General features: G+C 38.2%; 1 protein-coding gene across 1 annotated transcript in view; it reads left to right on the plus strand.

Annotated features, from left to right (window-relative positions):
- Positions 1–16,715, plus strand: part of ANO2 (anoctamin 2) — a 152,549-nt gene extending 135,834 nt beyond the window's left edge. The window contains exons 21-25 of the mRNA XM_026033246.1: positions 6,911–7,063; positions 7,169–7,221; positions 9,115–9,296; positions 14,866–14,971; positions 16,434–16,715. Of these exons, the coding sequence (XP_025889031.1) occupies positions 6,911–7,063; positions 7,169–7,221; positions 9,115–9,296; positions 14,866–14,971; positions 16,434–16,715 (776 nt within the window). The remainder of the gene's footprint in view (positions 1–6,910; positions 7,064–7,168; positions 7,222–9,114; positions 9,297–14,865; positions 14,972–16,433) is intronic.
- Positions 16,716–17,174: the final 459 nt, after the last annotated feature.

Consider the following 17,174-nt stretch of genomic DNA (forward strand, 5'->3'; position numbering starts at 1 on the left):
ATTTTTTTCCTAATATTTAACTTGAACCTCCCTTGGTGCAACTTGGGGCCATTGTCTTGTAATATTGAGGCCATTGTCTTGTCATATCGTCTTGTCACACATTGTCTCTTGTCACATTGGTAGCTATTCTGAAGAAGAGAAAAACCTTTGCCTCAGTACAACCTCCTTTGAGGTAACTGTAGAAAATAATAAGATTTCCCTTAACCCCAGCTCCTTCAGCCACTCCTCATGAGGTCTGTGTCTGTGCTCCAACCTCTTCACCAGCTTCACTGCCCTTCTTTGGACATGCTCCAGCACCTCAATATCTTTCTTGGGCAGTGAGGGGGCTAAAACTCAACACAGTATTCAAGGTGTGGCCTCACCAGTGCCAAGTACAGGAGGATGATTGCTCCCCTAGTCCTGCTGGCTACTCTATTCCTGAAACAAGCCAGAATGTTATTGGCCTTCTTGGCCACTTAGCCACGCTGCTGGCTCATGTTCAGCGAGCTGTCAACCAACACCCTCCGATCCTTTTCTGCTGCGCAGCTCTCCAGACATTCTGCCCCAAGTCTGTAGCGCTACATGGAGTTGTTGCGAGTCCAAGTACAGGACCTGGCACTTGACCTTGTTGAACTTCATAGAGTTGGCCTCGGCCTATCTATCCAACCTGCCCAGATCCCTCTGTAGAGTCTTCCTACCCTCAAGAAGACCAACTCTTCCCCCCAGCTTGGTGTCGTCTGCAAATGTGCTGAGGGTACACTGAAGCCCCTCTTCCAGATTGTCGATAAAGGTTTTAAAGAGGACTGGCCCCAGTACTGACCCCTGGGAAACACTGCTCAAGACCAGCCGCCAACTGGGTTTAACATCATTCACTACCACTCTCTTAGCCTGGCCATCCAGACAGTTTTTCACCCAGCAAAGACTACTCGTGTGTAAGCCATGAGCTTCTCAAGGAGAATGCAATGGGAAGCTGTGTAAAGACCTTAATAAAGTCTAGGTAGACCACATGCACATCCACTAATCAGGATGTGCATCAATAAGCTGAATTCAGCCCAAAAATTTGCACAGAGCTTATTTCTTGATGGCCTTTTTCAATCAAGAACATGTCTCTCAGTAGTTTTGACTCACACCCATGACATTTCTGACTATGGTTTGCTTTAATATTACTAGCTGATATATATTTGCATTTCTTAGCAAAATTTCAATTTCTTAGCAAAATCTTTCAATTTCAAAATTGAAAGCAGATACTCTCAAAGTTTCTGAATAATATGATTTTCCCCCCAATGGATCTTTAAACATAAATAATCATTGTTAACAAAAGTGTCAAATCTGTCATCAGTGCTTCCTGTTTCTGAAAGTGTGTGATGTTTTTTTGACCTGGTCCAATGTAGCAGGTGATATACATTTGCAAACTATGTATAGCAATTTCCTGATCCAACAGGTAACAAGTTTTTCACATCTGCAGTTAGCCTGCGGAGTTGGCAATAAGTTGACATTTAAAGGATCAGTAAATATTGCTATGAAACAAACTTTTAAAAATCAGCCTCATAATGACCTGAATGGTGCCCATACACATTTAAAGTGTATTAAACAACTGACTTTTCAGCAAAAATCGTCATAAATAGTGGCTTTTCAGATTCTTATTTCATGCAGTCTTGCCTTATTGAGTCTAAACCATCTGGGAGTCCTACGTTCATATGACAATTAATTAGATTTTTTTTTTAAGAGAAGTACCGATAATGGGTTTCATCATCAGACTCCTATTAAAAATTAATGGCAAAACTCCCTTTTGTGTTTTAAGGAGGAAACCTAGTCTGCAGACAGCAGCTAGTCTGTAGCTCCTGACCACCATAAGGATTAGTCTTAGAAGTTTAGAAGAGTTTTCCCTAAAGTTGGAAAAAAGCATCAAAAAAGCAATGTGTGAAGCAGAGAAAGAAAAAAAAAAAGGAATAAGTAAAGAGAACTTGAGCTTTTGTGTAATCTCTATAATGACGTCGGATTTCAAAATACCAGCTCAGCCAATTGTGTGGTGTTTTTTTGAGTACATTTATTATTAAATATTTCTAAATGAATATGTTTATAACTAAAATGAATATGTTTATTATTTATTACTATTACCTCTTCTCTACCTTCTTGGTCAGGCTCCTTAAGTGGACTTACGGGGTTCTATGCAAATCCTAGAAGAACATGGATGTCTCTTATGTAATAGGCATGATTGTAAAAAGGCTTCCTAGGGGTGCAGTCAAGTTTTTCAGGCAAAAATGGGATGTCTTAGCACAAACTATACCTAACAAAACAACCTTTCTGAGTGCCCCCCCCAAAATACTGTAAATTCTTGTGGCTAGGTTGCTTCTGTGGTCTGCACTGCACATCAGTGAATTTTGCTCTTTTTTTTAATGCATGTAGAATTTTGAACTTTGTAATTTTTTTTTTAACACCACTCATACTAAATAAGCACATTTAAATTGCCAAGTCTCTTCATAAAATGCTTGTTTCAAATGATTATTTGCAAGTTAACTGCTCAAGACTTAGGTCTGACCGTCTAAATCATGGCATGCTTGGTTTTGCTGGGATGATTTGTCTGCTTTTTGAATCATTGACACTTGCTTGAAAGGGAGGCTGGAACACTGAAGAGTTTTCAAGATGGCCACACAACACTTCTGGCACAGATTTTTCTCTGAAGATATATTTATATGATTATCCAAAAGACTTTCACATACCTCCAACATTCTTTTGTGAGCTTAAAAAAAAACAATTAAAGTGAATGTTCCCAGGATATGCATAAAAGGGGCTGCAAACACCATCAAAGCAAACTGTGTGGTTTTTATTCAAAGGACTGCAAGTACCTTTCCTTTCTTTTTCTTTATTTTCATTCCCTTCTTTTTTCCTTCCTTTCCTTTCTCCTTCTTCTTTTTCCTCTCAGCCCCATCACTGCTAACTTCACTTAAATAAGGTGTGTTTTAGAGCCATATATTTTTCTAAGTATTTTACAGTTTTCTGGTACACTTTTCTGACACCTCCTTCTTAATTCCTTTTCCTTAATCAGAACTTGAATCCCAGACCACATGGGAAGAATATAGGAATGTTGTCAGAGAATGCAGAGATGCAATGAGGAAGGCCAAGGCCTGTTTGGAATTAGTGTGAGCAAAAGATATCACAGACAAGAGGAAGGGCTTTTATAAATACATCAGCAGCAAGAGGAAGACTAGGGAAAATGCTAGTCTGCTGCTGAATGGGAAGGGTCCCTTGATGACAGAGGATGCAGAGAAGGCAGAGTTACTAAATGCCTTCTTTGCTTCTGTCTTTACTGCTAAGGCTAATCCCCCACAGAGCCTGGTTATAAGAGAGTAACCAGGAGAAAGGAAGACTTTCCTCTGACCGGGTTAGGGTTTATTTAGGAAAATTGGCCACCCATAAATCTATGGGCCTGGATGGTATGCAACCAAGAGTGCTGAGGGAACTGGCGGAGGTTATTGCTCAACAGCTCTCCATCATCTTCCAGAGGTCATGGAGAGCAGGGGAGGTGCCAGAGGACTGGAAGGAACTAATGTCACTCCAGTCTTAAAAAAAGGCAAGGGGGAGGAGACAGGCAACTACAGGCCAGTCAGCCTCACCTCTGTCCCTGGTAAGGTGATGGAGCAGCTCATCCTAGAGACAATCTCCAGGCATGTGAAGGAGATCAGGGGTAGTCAGCATGGATTCACCAAGGGGAAGTCCTGTTTGATGAACCTGATAGCCTTCTATGATGAGATAACGGGCTGTCTGGAAAGCCATGGGTGTTGTCTACCTTGGCCTCAGTAAGGCTTTCAACATAGTCTCCCATAACAACCTCATCGGACAGCTCCGGAAGTGTGAACTGGACAGGTGGATAGTGAGGTGGATTGAAAACTGGCTGGATGTCAGTGCTGGTGAGGGTGATGATAAATGGGGCCGAGTCTAGATGGAGGCCTGTGGCCAGTGGTGTCCCCTGGGGGTCAGTACATGGTCCAGTGCTGTTCAACTTGTTCATCAATGATTTACATGAGGGGACAGAGTGCACCCTGAACAGGTTTGTGAACAGTATCAAATTGGGTGGAATGGCTGACATTTCAGAGGACTGTGCTGCCATTCAGAGAGACCTAGACAGGTTGAAGAGATGGGCAGAGAGGAACCTCATGAGGTTCAACAAGAACAAGTGCAGAGTCCTGCACCTGAGGAGGAAAAAACCCAGATACCAGTACAGATTAGGAGTTGACCTGGAAAGCAGTTCCATGGAGAGAGGTTTGGTAGTCCTGACTGAAAACAAATTAACTATGAGGGAGCAATGTGCCCTCGTGGTTAAGAAGGTCAATGGGATCCTGGCCTGCATGAGGAGGAGTATTGCTAGGAGATCAACGGAGATGTGTAAGAAATTGTTATGGATCGTGTTTGTCTCAGCATTGTTGCCACACCATTACCTGTCCCTGATAAAACTGCTATATCCACTCGAGACTTGAACAATGACATTCTCAGCAGTGCCTTCCAAGAAGGACCTATCTGTGAAGAGGAAACGCCCATGAAAACCGGAGCACACAGCACAAACAAGTACCAAAAACTTCAGGGAAGTGAGGAAGTGGGACTCTTGGAGAATGGGGACAACAAGAGGACTGTGTGTTTCTCCCTGGAAGGCATGCTTCTTTTTTCCTCCCTGAACTCCTCTTCAAGAAGCCATCACCTGTACTGAGGCAGAGCCAAAGAAATGTAACTTGACTTGTCATAGTGGTAACTAACCTTGCTGCACCTCTCTCACTTGCTTGCATACTTTTTCTTTTTCCCTTTTTTTTCTCTCTGTCCTATCATGATTACTCCTCGTTATGAGAATTAACTTACAAGGTCGTATGGCATTTGACCCCATTTGAGTCTTAATCTTGCTCTTGGAATCGTATTGAAACCTCTTCCAACAGTGGATCAGGACAAGGTGATCCTGCCCCTGTACTCAGCCCTGGTAAGGCCACACCTGGAGTATTGTGAGCAGTACTGAACTCCCCAGTATGAGAGGCACGTGGAATTTCTAGAAAGGGTCCATTGTAGAGTGACAAAGATAATCAAGGGACTGATTGTTGAGTGACAAAGATAATCAAGGGGCTGGAGCATCTATATTTTGAGGAAAGACTAAGTGAGCTGGGCCTGTTTAGCCTAGAGAAGAAGACTGAGAGGAGATCTGATCAATATGTATATGTATTTGAGGGGAGAATGTAAAGAAGATGGGGCCAAATTCTTGGTGGTCGTCGGTGACAAGGGGTAATGGGTACAAATTGAGACACAGGAAGTTCTATCTCCATGTGAGGAAGAACTCCTTTCCTTTGAGTATGACAAAGTCCTAGAACAGACTGCCCTGTTGTTGCCCTGAAGTTGTGGAATCTCCTTCTCTGGGCATCTTCAAAACCTGTCTGGATGTGACCCTGTGCCAAGTGCAGTAGGTGTCCCTACTGGAGCAGGGGTATGGACAGATGATCTCTAGAGGTCCCCTGCAATATCAACCATTCTGTGATTCTGTGAATTTGGAATATTCAGAAAAGCATAATTTCAAGGATAAAATATTTTTTATGCTCCTTATTCTTATGGGATACATTTTTTTTGTTTATTGTTACTTATTGAATTCACAGTACATTTAAATGTATTAATTTGATTTTATTGTGGTTATTACTTTGTGCTACATACTTTTTTCATTTGTTTCTTTTCCATTACTTTCTGTTTCTTTAGGGTAAGTAGGAGAATAAACTCCTTTCATTTCCCTCAAGCTATATATTAAACCTATATGGAGTTTTTACAGATTCAGAGGTTTTATCCAGTCTCTTAAGTAGCGTTCCCTCCTGAAGCCTTTTGATTTCAATGGAAGACAGTCTTTCAGGCAATTTTATAATTTTTCATCCCCTTTGGAGTAAAAGCTCATCAATCCTTTCCATGTTCTGATTTTAAACAAATAAAATAACCCTATATGGGCTCAATTTTAAGTACTCTAATGCATCATTGAATTGGCATTAAGGATACTGCATATCCCCTTCTATCTTCAAAATGAAGAATCTCAGTTGTACATGCTTGTTTTTCAATTTTAGTACTCTAAATCTCTTTAGAGCACCAAGGGATTTTAGAAACATAGTCATGTGCCACTAGTGTGCCTTACTGGGTGACACAGGTGCTTAACTATTTGCCAAATAATGTATTTGTGTGAAGATAGATCACCTATGCCTTAGGAAAGAGGCATTAATTCAGAGCAATCTGTAGTCTTTTTGTTTATTTTACTGTACTGTGGGTTAGGAAGTAAGCCTTCTAGTACTGGTAGTCTAGTTCTTCTTTTAGAAGAGGTGATACAAAAGCTGCCATCTGTGGGAAGAAACCCACAGAAACCAGGCTTATTAATTACATATCTACTCCAGCAAACACAAAAGACTCAGGAGGTATGTGTATCATTGTGCCACCTCTTAGTCCTTTGGACTAGCGATTTCTCCCCATCTACTTTGCCCAAACTGCAAACCCAGAAAAAGAATGTCAATAATATTCCCCTCTGCTAGAACTTTAAACAGAAAATTTATAACTTAAAATGAGGATGTCAGTGACATAAGGAGAGGTGACCATGTATTTGTCACCATTTGTTTGATGCCTTCCTAATGCAAGCTATTTAGTTGGCACTTCCTCCTGACAGATTACATCAGAGGCTTCAAAAGGGTGCTAGGAAGAAACAGTGACACCTTGCAGATTTCACATTTTTTCTTGTTTGCTTAACGCTTTCTTCGCAGGTAAAGAAAAGTAAGCCTTTCTTTCATTGCTTTGTGATATTTATGACTGGGGCCAAATTGTCTTGTGGAGTTTTATGGGGTTTGTTGGTCACAAAGTTCATCAATGATTTACTATTAGATGTGTTTGCCATATCCTTTCAAAAGGTGCTTGAGGATAATGCATCTCTCTCTTCCAGTTATCCAGTTTGGCTTTGTCACACTCTTTGTTGCCTCCTTCCCACTGGCACCGCTCTTTGCTCTTCTGAACAACATCATAGAAGTTCGGCTTGATGCCAAGAAGTTTGTTACTGAGCTCCGGAGGCCAGACACAGTAAGAGCAAAAGATATAGGTAAGTAATTTAAACTCATTACAATGATGAGAGCACTAAGAATTCAATAAGGAAGAAAAAACCTGATAATAAACTCCTTAATGAAATTTTGTTTTTCACTTACAGGAATTTGGTATAATATTTTGAGTGGTATTGGAAAGCTTTCAGTTATCATTAATGTAAGTATTTAGTTACACTAACCTTTAGATGTGATCTTAAGAGGTTATTTTGTCCCTCTAAGCTATTTTAAAAGTCATATATAATTTCCTTAACTACTAAAAAATACAGTAAAACCTAAATTACCCAATTGATTCTTGTGGAAGTTAAAAACATCACCTAAATTGCCAAGGAGATGTTTGTTTGCTCACCTCATTCTCTGTACCCTTGTCTTATGTATGACTGTAATGTCAATTCATATAAAACAACTAATGAAAGGCACATAAGCAAGCAACAATGCAGATAACTGCTAACAATCTACTTTTCATTCATATATATGCCTCTTTCTGTCACTCCGATAGCATAGCTGTCGGTTTGAATGAAGATGTAAACATAACATTCAAGAGCACGTTCACAGAGCAGAAAGCCCTTGAATGGATGGGTAAACATTAATATTTGTTCTGCTATACACTGCACACTTAGGACATATAATTTTGTCCTAAACAGAATTTCTCCCATGAACTGAGGTTTTCTGTAACAAAGTACTTTTTATTTTGACTTGGCTTACACACTTCCCAAGCTACAAAATCTACACTGAAAAAGCTATCCTTCAATAAAATGTGAATGATTAAATACAAACATAATGTGTCTGGTATATTTATATATTATGTCTATTCATCTATTGTATACTTTAAGTAAAGTTTTCCTGTGCATGCTTTATGATAAAAACAACTAGATTCCTAAAAGTTAATCATAATTGCATTTAGCATTTTTTACTCATTGATATCAAAGCACTTTAGAGTGGTAGATGACTGCCTGACTAATAAGGGGAAATTTGTGCAGAGATGACATGCAATTTATTTAATACAAGCACATCCAACATAACAACACTCTACATAGGTATCCAAGCTATCATTACAACTGGGTGAAGTGTGATGATAGCTCCCAAGAGGCAGAGTTTTTTGGTGTGAGTGTTAGAGGTTTGACTTGGCCATTTCTTGTGTGTAAGGTAGGATATTTGTGCAGCACTGCATAGGTTTCAGGATTGAAACCTCACAGCAATTATCTGTGTAAGATGAGCCAAATACTACAGTTTTGTCTGCTTACACTTTGCAAGTTTGTGTTCAGATTTAACATTTTTGCCTGATTGTTGTATCAAACAAACTTTGTTCTTCTGTATTTCCTGGAGGTTCCATTAAAATTACAGCTATTTCTTGTTGACAGAAATGTAAATGTGCACACACTTGATCTGAAAAAAAAATAACTGAATAACCGATTTTGCTTCTCTATTCAAGCCAAACAATATTTTATCAGAAAAACTATTTGGCAAAATGTACTATTAAATGAATTCTTAATGACATAATCTAGATTTTCCTGTGTCTGACTCTTTTCACAGCTGTAAGTTTTAATCCATCATGAGCTTCATTGATGTCAGATGCCTAAGCCCTGGAGGATGGAGGATGTATACTTTAAACTCTGCTGGTCTAACTGAGTTAGGAGTGTGCAATGACACCAAATTATACCACAAAAATGGATGTTATTTAACCTATAAAAAAGAGTGAAAAAATCCCCCAATAACAGTTATAGAGAGGGAAACAGTTGGGAAAATACAAATACTTTAATTGTTTTCCTTATTCTGTTCTCTCAGAAATGATCCACCTGCCTAACTATAAGTATCTCCTGGAGAGAGAGCAGGTTATTTATGCTTATAAAAACATATATTCTATACTAGATCCATCCGTTTAATGCTCATGTCATCACTTTTTCTAAATTTACTTGAACATGAAAATAACTACATGAATTAATTAAATCTGAAACACACTAAGCATATATTCACAGCATTGTTTTCATTGTTTTTTTTTTTTTTTTTTTTTTTTTTTTTTTTTTTTTTTTTTTTTTTTTTTTTTGCCTCCCAGGCTTTTGTAATTTCTGTCACATCCGATTTCATTCCACGTCTTATGTATCAATATGCATACAGTCAAAATGGAACCATGCATGGCTTCATCAATCACACGCTCTCATACTTCAATGTCAGTCATCTCAAGGCTGGGACACAGCCAGAAAACTCCCCATTTGCACAAGATGTTTTGTTCTGCAGGTAAAGTAGTTCTAATGGCATTTTGTGAAGGTGAAGAAAAAGTTCTTCAGGTCTTTTGTCAAGAAAATATTTTAACAGTGGGAACCAATAACATATGTGCTTTCTAAAATATATTTTTAAGATTACAGATTTTTGAATGTTTTCGTTGTCCTGGATGATCTTAGAAGCTTTTTTTTTTCTTTTTTTTAATATCTTAAAAGTAAAATAAATAATTTAAACAATTTAAACACAGACTCAAATAGAAAATCTCTTCTGTCCCGAACACAAAACTTTAATTAAGAAAAATGGGAGCAGAATTCAAATTTAAAAATGGACTTTTTCTCTTTACTACGTTCAGTGTAATGAGATTGAATTTTGAGTATTTGCTGTACAACGTTAAAACCTACACCCTTCCTCCTCTACTTGTGCTATATTTCAGCTTCATCTCTTCAGCCAGGGGGATTTGAATCTGAACTTCCTTTAATATATGTACAAAAAGTATGCTAACTGCATATTCAATAAAAATAACTAGAAAAAAACCCCAGAGAATCTAGGAAAAATAGGCAGAAAATACAGAAAACCCAGGAAAATAGGCAGAAAATTCCAGGGTGTATATACTTGTAGAATAGTTCAAATTGGCATGAAAAATCACTAACATGGATTCAGGATTATGGATGTACCCTTTTTCATTAAAATATATTCAATGGAAAGAGCACAAGGCTGTACACATAACTAATCACACTGGTCAAAGGTGTACCCAGCAGCCTGCATCACCTTCCTTTTTGACTTGCTTGAAATCAGGCTTGAAACCTAGGCTGTGCATCAGCGAGAGAGACATTGTCTCATAATTTGCCTAGAATACACATTTATGTCCCACCAAAATCTTTGAGGAGCAAGTTACCATCATACTAAAGTTGTAAAAGGAAAAAAAATCCCAAGAATCAAACATCTTGATTTAAAAACATTATTTTAAAAATGACTAATTTTAAATATATGGTGTTATGATGCTGGTACTATAGGTACTGTATTAAAAATTGTTAATTTAGAAATAAGCAGCTACTGAAATGAGACATTAGCACTGGAATTAGTCTTCTAATTAGTCTTTCTAATTTCAGAGCATTTCAGCTCTCTTCACTGACTTACTAAGGGTTTACATTCAGACTAGGTTCTTCAAGTAGCCAGACACCTTCCGTTGTTTCTAAATAACTGCATGTTGCCACATGTAGAGTATTCCTGTCCTCCACAAAGTCTTTTTTTCCCCTTCGTTCTGAATAACTTAGGAAATAACTAATTCTATTGAAATGGACATGACTTAAAGATTTTTAATCAAGCCTACACCCAGCTTACAGAAAATACTCAGTATAATAAATACTAAATAATCTTCTAATACTAAAATACTACAAAATACTAAAAAGTCTTCAAGTTGTCACTATTCTGGTTTAGTTTTTGCACAGTTATGTCCCATTCCTGAGCAAGAAAGTTTTAACCATATCTAGGATTCCCCATGTTTTGAGCAGGTGGTGTTTGTCTTACCTAGTCTTAACCCTTTAAAATGATGCATCTCATGTCCTTCTGCAGGCACTGAAAGCCAAATATATAAAGAAATCTGAATCTCAATTTCAGACACTTCAAATTACCTTTGGGATGTGCCTGCCTTCTTACCTTAAATAGATGGGAGGCCTGGATGAATGCTGGAGGAGATTCCTAACTTTTAAGCAGTTAGAGAGCAAAAAAACACTGAGAAAATAGTGCTGCACAGCACTCAGATTAACAGGGATTCCACAGAACTAAACCATATGGAGAAGGTAATAGTCCATGATAAATTTAATAATGGTACCTGCCTGAGAATATCAGGTCCATGCTACTGAAGAAAAAAAATGTAAACAAGGAACATATTAAATGTGTAACCATGTCTCTGAATGAGAAACAACCATGAGAGCATTAATTTTCCCTTATCAGGAAATGATTATGAGAAAATGTCAGCAAGCATATTCACTGTTCCTGATTAACACTGCATTATTTAAATCCTACCAAAGTCACTGCTTTGACCAGAATTATTGCTGTGATAAAATAAGGGGTATCCAGCTCATTTCCCAAGAGTCAGGCAACAACACTGTCCCTCAAGCTGGAAAAAAAAATCTGCTTTTCTCTTTCTGGCAAATACATTGGGAACAAGCTGACCTTTCTCATTCTTACTTTTCTGTGACCTCTGAAGATAAATTTGGTTACAATAAACCGGAATTTTACTGTTTACGGGCATTGCCAGAGATTAAGGTATCTTAAAAATAACTATAAAAAGCCAGAAACAGCTCTCCCACTGAACATCCAGAATGCATTCTTTAAATATTTTGAGCGGCATTTTCTACAGTGCTGTGAACTCTTTGACACTGCTTTCAAATAAACATTGCTGTATCACCAGTCTGGTGCGCAGCATCAGTTGTAATGATTTTTTTTAAGAGCAAAATGTAGCTGTGTAGCTGAAGGCAAATTAAAAGGAAACCTTACTAAATTATGTGACATTTTTATTGGTTTAGTCCTTTTAATCTTTATCATTTCATATGATAATGGAATGCATAAAAGCATGCTAATCATATTGAAAAGAAAGAAGCAGTGAATATGCAGTCACTAAAGGGATTTTTCCCCATCTCCATATTTAGTAAACTTATAATGTATCTTGAATGAATTAATTTTCCTCAAGTCTTGGATTTCTTGCTGTGTGCACCTAGTGATCAGTTGTGGATTCTGTTTTCTTTCCACCAGCAATCCTTATATTCTCCTGTTTGATAAACAAATCTGTACAGCTTTTCTGAATCACAACTTCACAGTGATTCAGTCATGTTTTCCTCAATTTCTTGTAAAAGACCAACAAATTAATTAGTGTAACTCATTTAGACCTATTCATTCCACTTACTTACACATTTTTGCTTTTCTACTACTGTTTCTTTTCATCTGGTATGGAATTACATATTTATATCTTTACTCTGACTGTAGATCGGTTTTCTCTGACCAGTCAGAGAAACTGCACTCATTTAATTTCCTCAGCAATTTTCTATTTTCAGTGTGCATTTTTGATTTCCCCTTCAGAATTTTTCTGTGCTCTGTTCTTAAACCACATCAACTACTTCAAATTCTTGTCTCTTTTCAATGGGATTAGAAATGCTTGCTATGTATGCAGCACAATAGTCTTTGGAGCACCAGCTGTTTGCTCTTCCTAGCATGTCTGTCAAAACAAATATTTTAAGAACCAAGAACTGGAGGGTTGTGGAATTGAGAAGACAGGTGGGATTCTTTTTAAGTACCTGTAGAATGTAGTAGCCAGAAAAGGCTGATTGCACTATAAAGTCCTATTTGCTATGGCATAGCAAATGCTCCATTGAGGTGGAGGCCCAGCTAACTTGTCTACAGCTCTGACAATATCACTCTTCATCATAAATCACTTGCTGATGTTCTACTGAAAAGTTCAGGCATCATAAGCAGTGTGAGACAGGTGAAATTTCCATGGAGGTCTAATGTCCTGCAACACTTGCATAGTTTGTGAAGCTGAGTACATTAAAAGAAAATCTCACCACAGTCGGTGATCCTTTCAGGGGAACCTAGTCTGAGTTTCAAGTTTCATTGATTTACCACACTAGACACAACTCTCAGCAAGCTCAGTAATTTTCCCTGACTTTTATTTTTAACTGGATTGATTTCAGTAGAACTAGTTCTGACCCTGGCTGTAACCCTTATATGCAGATATGAGCAATAGAGTCTGCATTGTTCAGAAGTACTGGAGGAGGAATCCAGTATGCAGGTACAGAAAAGATCAAATTTGAACCTGTCTAAGACAGGAGAGAGAGCTTGGCTGCTGTGTGCATATTGCTGAACACAACAAAATGGTCTATAGGAACTTAAGGAAAAATTTCTTAACAGTGAGGGTGACAGAGCACTGGAAATGGTTGCCAAGAGAGGTTGTGGAGTCTCCTTTTCTGGAGATCTTTAAAACCTGCTTGGATGACATCCTGTGTCATGTGCTCTAGGTGACCCTGCGTGTGCAGGGGGGTTAGACTGCCTGATCTCTGGAGGTCCCTTCTAACCTTAAGGATTCTCTGATTCTATGATATCACAGCCCCAGTAGTTCTTCCATTAAGTTAACAGATCTGATTTAATGTTATTTTCTCCTTCTGGTCCTCCTCTCCCCACCATCATGAGGCTGTATCCTATGCATGGTTTGGAATTTCATCCAGTGTTTCAGGCTGAATTTCATATGACTTTGGAGTTTTTGTCAATGTGTAATTCAAAGTGCAAGCCATGTGGACAGAACCTGGAGGTAATTTTGGTAAGAGCACCTGCAAACTGAAACTGACAGGTTTTATATATGTTCATATATTTCATTATCCTCCAACACAGCCTTTTCTGCAGTCTAATGAATCTTACTGTCAGGAAGAGTTTCATGGTATTCAAAACAGATTTTCCCTTTCTTAATTTCATCCCATTACTCCTAGTCAAAGACTGTGAACAGCACTAAATTATCCTCTTCAGCCCTAAGGGCACAATTCATTTATGGTTATCATGTCCAACTGTGGCTGTTACTTAACCAGAGTGAAGAAATACATATGCTTCTCTTTACTATCTTCTGGTGAATCAATCTCCACACACCATAGATTGCCTTGCTGACCTGCCTTCAATTAATTTGTATTTTTTTTGCATTCCCCTCATCTGTATGCAGTGTTCCAGGTGTGGTTCTACCTGAGATGCTCAGAGAAGGACTAATACTATTCCTTTTGCCTTTTATTTATCCATACACAAGTCATACTTTGTTGTTGCTGTCTTTCAAACTTGTATGAACTTGCTGGGGACTGTAAGCCTTGGCTTCTTTTTACTGCATAAAAAAAAATTCAAGCTCTATTCTTTTAAGATTCTTCAATTGTTTTATTTAAATTATCAATTTCTCCAGATTGTGTTTCCTGTCTGTAATTCATACTGCTCTATATTTCCTCCTATTTGCAAACCTTTCCAATTGAAGAGCATCTGTGACTTTTATTAGCCTGCTGTTTACTTCTAAATGATTGATGATAATAGTAAAAGCATCAGTCATTGCGGCAAACCACTAACACTCTGTTTTATCCCATCTAAAGCTTCATATAGGAAATGTGCTTCCCCTGGCTCCCTCTGTCATTTAAGGGGAGAGATAGAAACCTCCAGAGTGTGATTCAGACCTTTAGGTCTTAGTTACTCTCATTTTAGGTGGGATGAGGTTATCCCGTTTGAATTAAAGATGCCTTCTACTATCTTTATACTTCAAGTTCAGCACTTTATGTATACAGTGAGATCAATTTAAACTTGACAAAAAAGAGATTACTTATAAATCCAAAAATGTCTGGAAAATTCCACCACTAGAAGAGCATTCTTATTTTGGTAAGTAAACCAAATACTGAGTAAACTTGTTAAATTCATTGGAAACAGCCCCAGTCTAATTTCAGAGCTATATTTAATAATATGGGATGAAATACAAACATCTGGATTCTTTAGATTCAACTACTGGAGAGTCACGTTAATAAAAGCAATTAGTTCAGGAAGAGATTGTTAACTGAGATGTCTTCTTTGACAGATTTAAAGACTACAGAGAACCACCTTGGTCCCAAAACCCATATGAGTTTTCTAGACAATATTGGGCAGTCTTATCTGCTCGTTTGGCTTTTGTTATTCTATTTCAGGTAAGTCTTTTGAGCTATTGCAATTTCAATCACAGAAATGTCATAATAAATGAACTGAAATGAATGTATCAGAAGAATTCTTGTTCAATTGATCTTTTCTGTTTATGATTACCCAGCTTGATGAATTTGTACCCAGTCTACTGGGCTTTCTGCAGTGTCAGTAGGCTGCAACACAAATTTGCCTTCTGAAGCACTGTGACACACTTCCTAAACATAGGTATTATTTTTCCTTCATAAAATGGAAGATCCACAGCCTGCATTAACTCTTGGTACTAACACTGATCACCAAAATATCCCAGATTCTTGACCATTTCAGTTAAATGGACTCTATGAGCAGTTTTACCCTCAGAGGTGTCACCAGTAAAGAGATATTGTTGTTATGTAGGCTTGTGAAAAACTGCGCTTTACCTAAAGCAAGAAATAAAGAGTAACAAGCAATAAACATCCCAGTATCTTTCACTGTCTACTTTCTACAATCATTTCCCCATCAATGGAGATTTCGTTGTAAAGGCTTTGCTCTCATGGCGTCTTCTGAATGAGAGGAACCTTCTAAGCTTCTCCATGATCTTTGGAGATCTTTAAAACCCGCTTGGAGGCAGCCCTGTGCCACGTGCTCTAGGTGACCCTACGTGAGCAGGGTGGTTGGACTAGATGACCTCTGAGGTCCCTTCCAGCCTTAAGCCTTCTATGATTCTATGATTCTATGAGCTTGCTTACTTCCACAGTTAAAATGGAGCCACTCCTAATATCAAAATATGCCTGCCTTTTCTCATCACTTCCTGAATATTCCTAATTGCATCTTAGAATCCTACCTACTTTATATTGCCCTCTTCTACTTCCTTCTGTCTTCAGCTACTTTCCACTAATGCCAGCAATTTTTTGGAAGACAACTGGATATGCTGGTCTTTAAAGAACATTCTATTTGTTCTACCAGAATATATTCCCTGGTTAATGAACTCTATTGTCCCGGGCAGGAATGGAGGATTTGTACTAGTAGCCTTGACAGCAAGAGTTCTCGCACGTTTTGAACTATTACAGAACACAGCGATTTTCAGAATAGCCTCTTCATAATACAATCCCAGATGCATAATTTACTGATAGGTTTCATAAACAGGCAAAATTCTGCCCATCCTTCTTCTAGCTGCTGTGTTATATGCCCATTACTTGTACTGACCATGACATTTAATGTTCAGTATTCTGACTTGCAATGGTGTTTACACACCCTACTGCCAACAGACAGAAGCACATTTAATTCCGTCACCATACTGAGGAAGGGTTAAACACAAGCGTAAGCGGTTTCCTGAAATAAGGCTATACTCAACTGCTTAATATTAAGCATCTTTATTTGATATATATTTGATATCTTTGATAAATGTCTTCCTGTTCAATAATAAAAGTTTGATTTTGTTCTAGTGTATTTTGGGTTCTACCATTCTTGTTCCTTCTCTTGTTCTGTTTGCAGAATTTGGTGATGTTCCTCAGTGTTCTGGTTGACTGGATGATTCCTGACATCCCCAAGGATATCAGTGAACAAATCAAAAAGGAGAAAAGCGTGCTTGTTGACTTTTTCCTGAAGGAAGAACATGAAAAGCTGAAGCTGATTGAAAGCTTTATCACACGTGACAAACACAGACCCCAAAATGGCACCAAAGGCCAAAGGACCCGAGCTGCCAGTTTCTGCCAGTTCAGTCAAAGTCAGAAACGCAGCCTTGCCTCCTATAGCTCACAGCACACAGAAGTGTGACTCCTTGGGGAAAGATAATTTACTGTACTAACGTTTGCAATAGCTATTTACTGAGTGATGTGATTCTGAAACTGGAGAAAGGACAGTCAAGGCACAGACTGGGAAAAAATGGAGAAGGTCTTTTGCTTTCTTAGGAACTCAATATGCAAATTTCTACATAGTATTTGATATGCTGTCTGGGATGCAGCCTCTCAGAATTTGTCACTGCAAACTATCTTGTGTCTGTGACTGGTGCTCGTAGAGATGCATGTGAATTGGATAGGCACATAGATATTCTCTTCACTCTTGCAATCTAAGTGGTAGGTCTAGCCAAGGCTTGTATTCCTGCAGACACTCTGTGGGAAATAAAGAAAAGAAGGTAAACTACTGCCCCAGTGTCCATCTTTTGTCAGATCTGAATGAAAACAGCAAAGTATGCTAGAAGTATGATCTCATGGCTTATATTTACAGTCTTATATT

Source organism: Nothoprocta perdicaria, unplaced genomic scaffold (genome assembly GCF_003342845.1).
Source record: "Nothoprocta perdicaria isolate Ctin4 unplaced genomic scaffold, notPer1 scaffold_126, whole genome shotgun sequence".
Classification (NCBI taxonomy): Eukaryota; Metazoa; Chordata; class Aves; order Tinamiformes; family Tinamidae; genus Nothoprocta; species Nothoprocta perdicaria.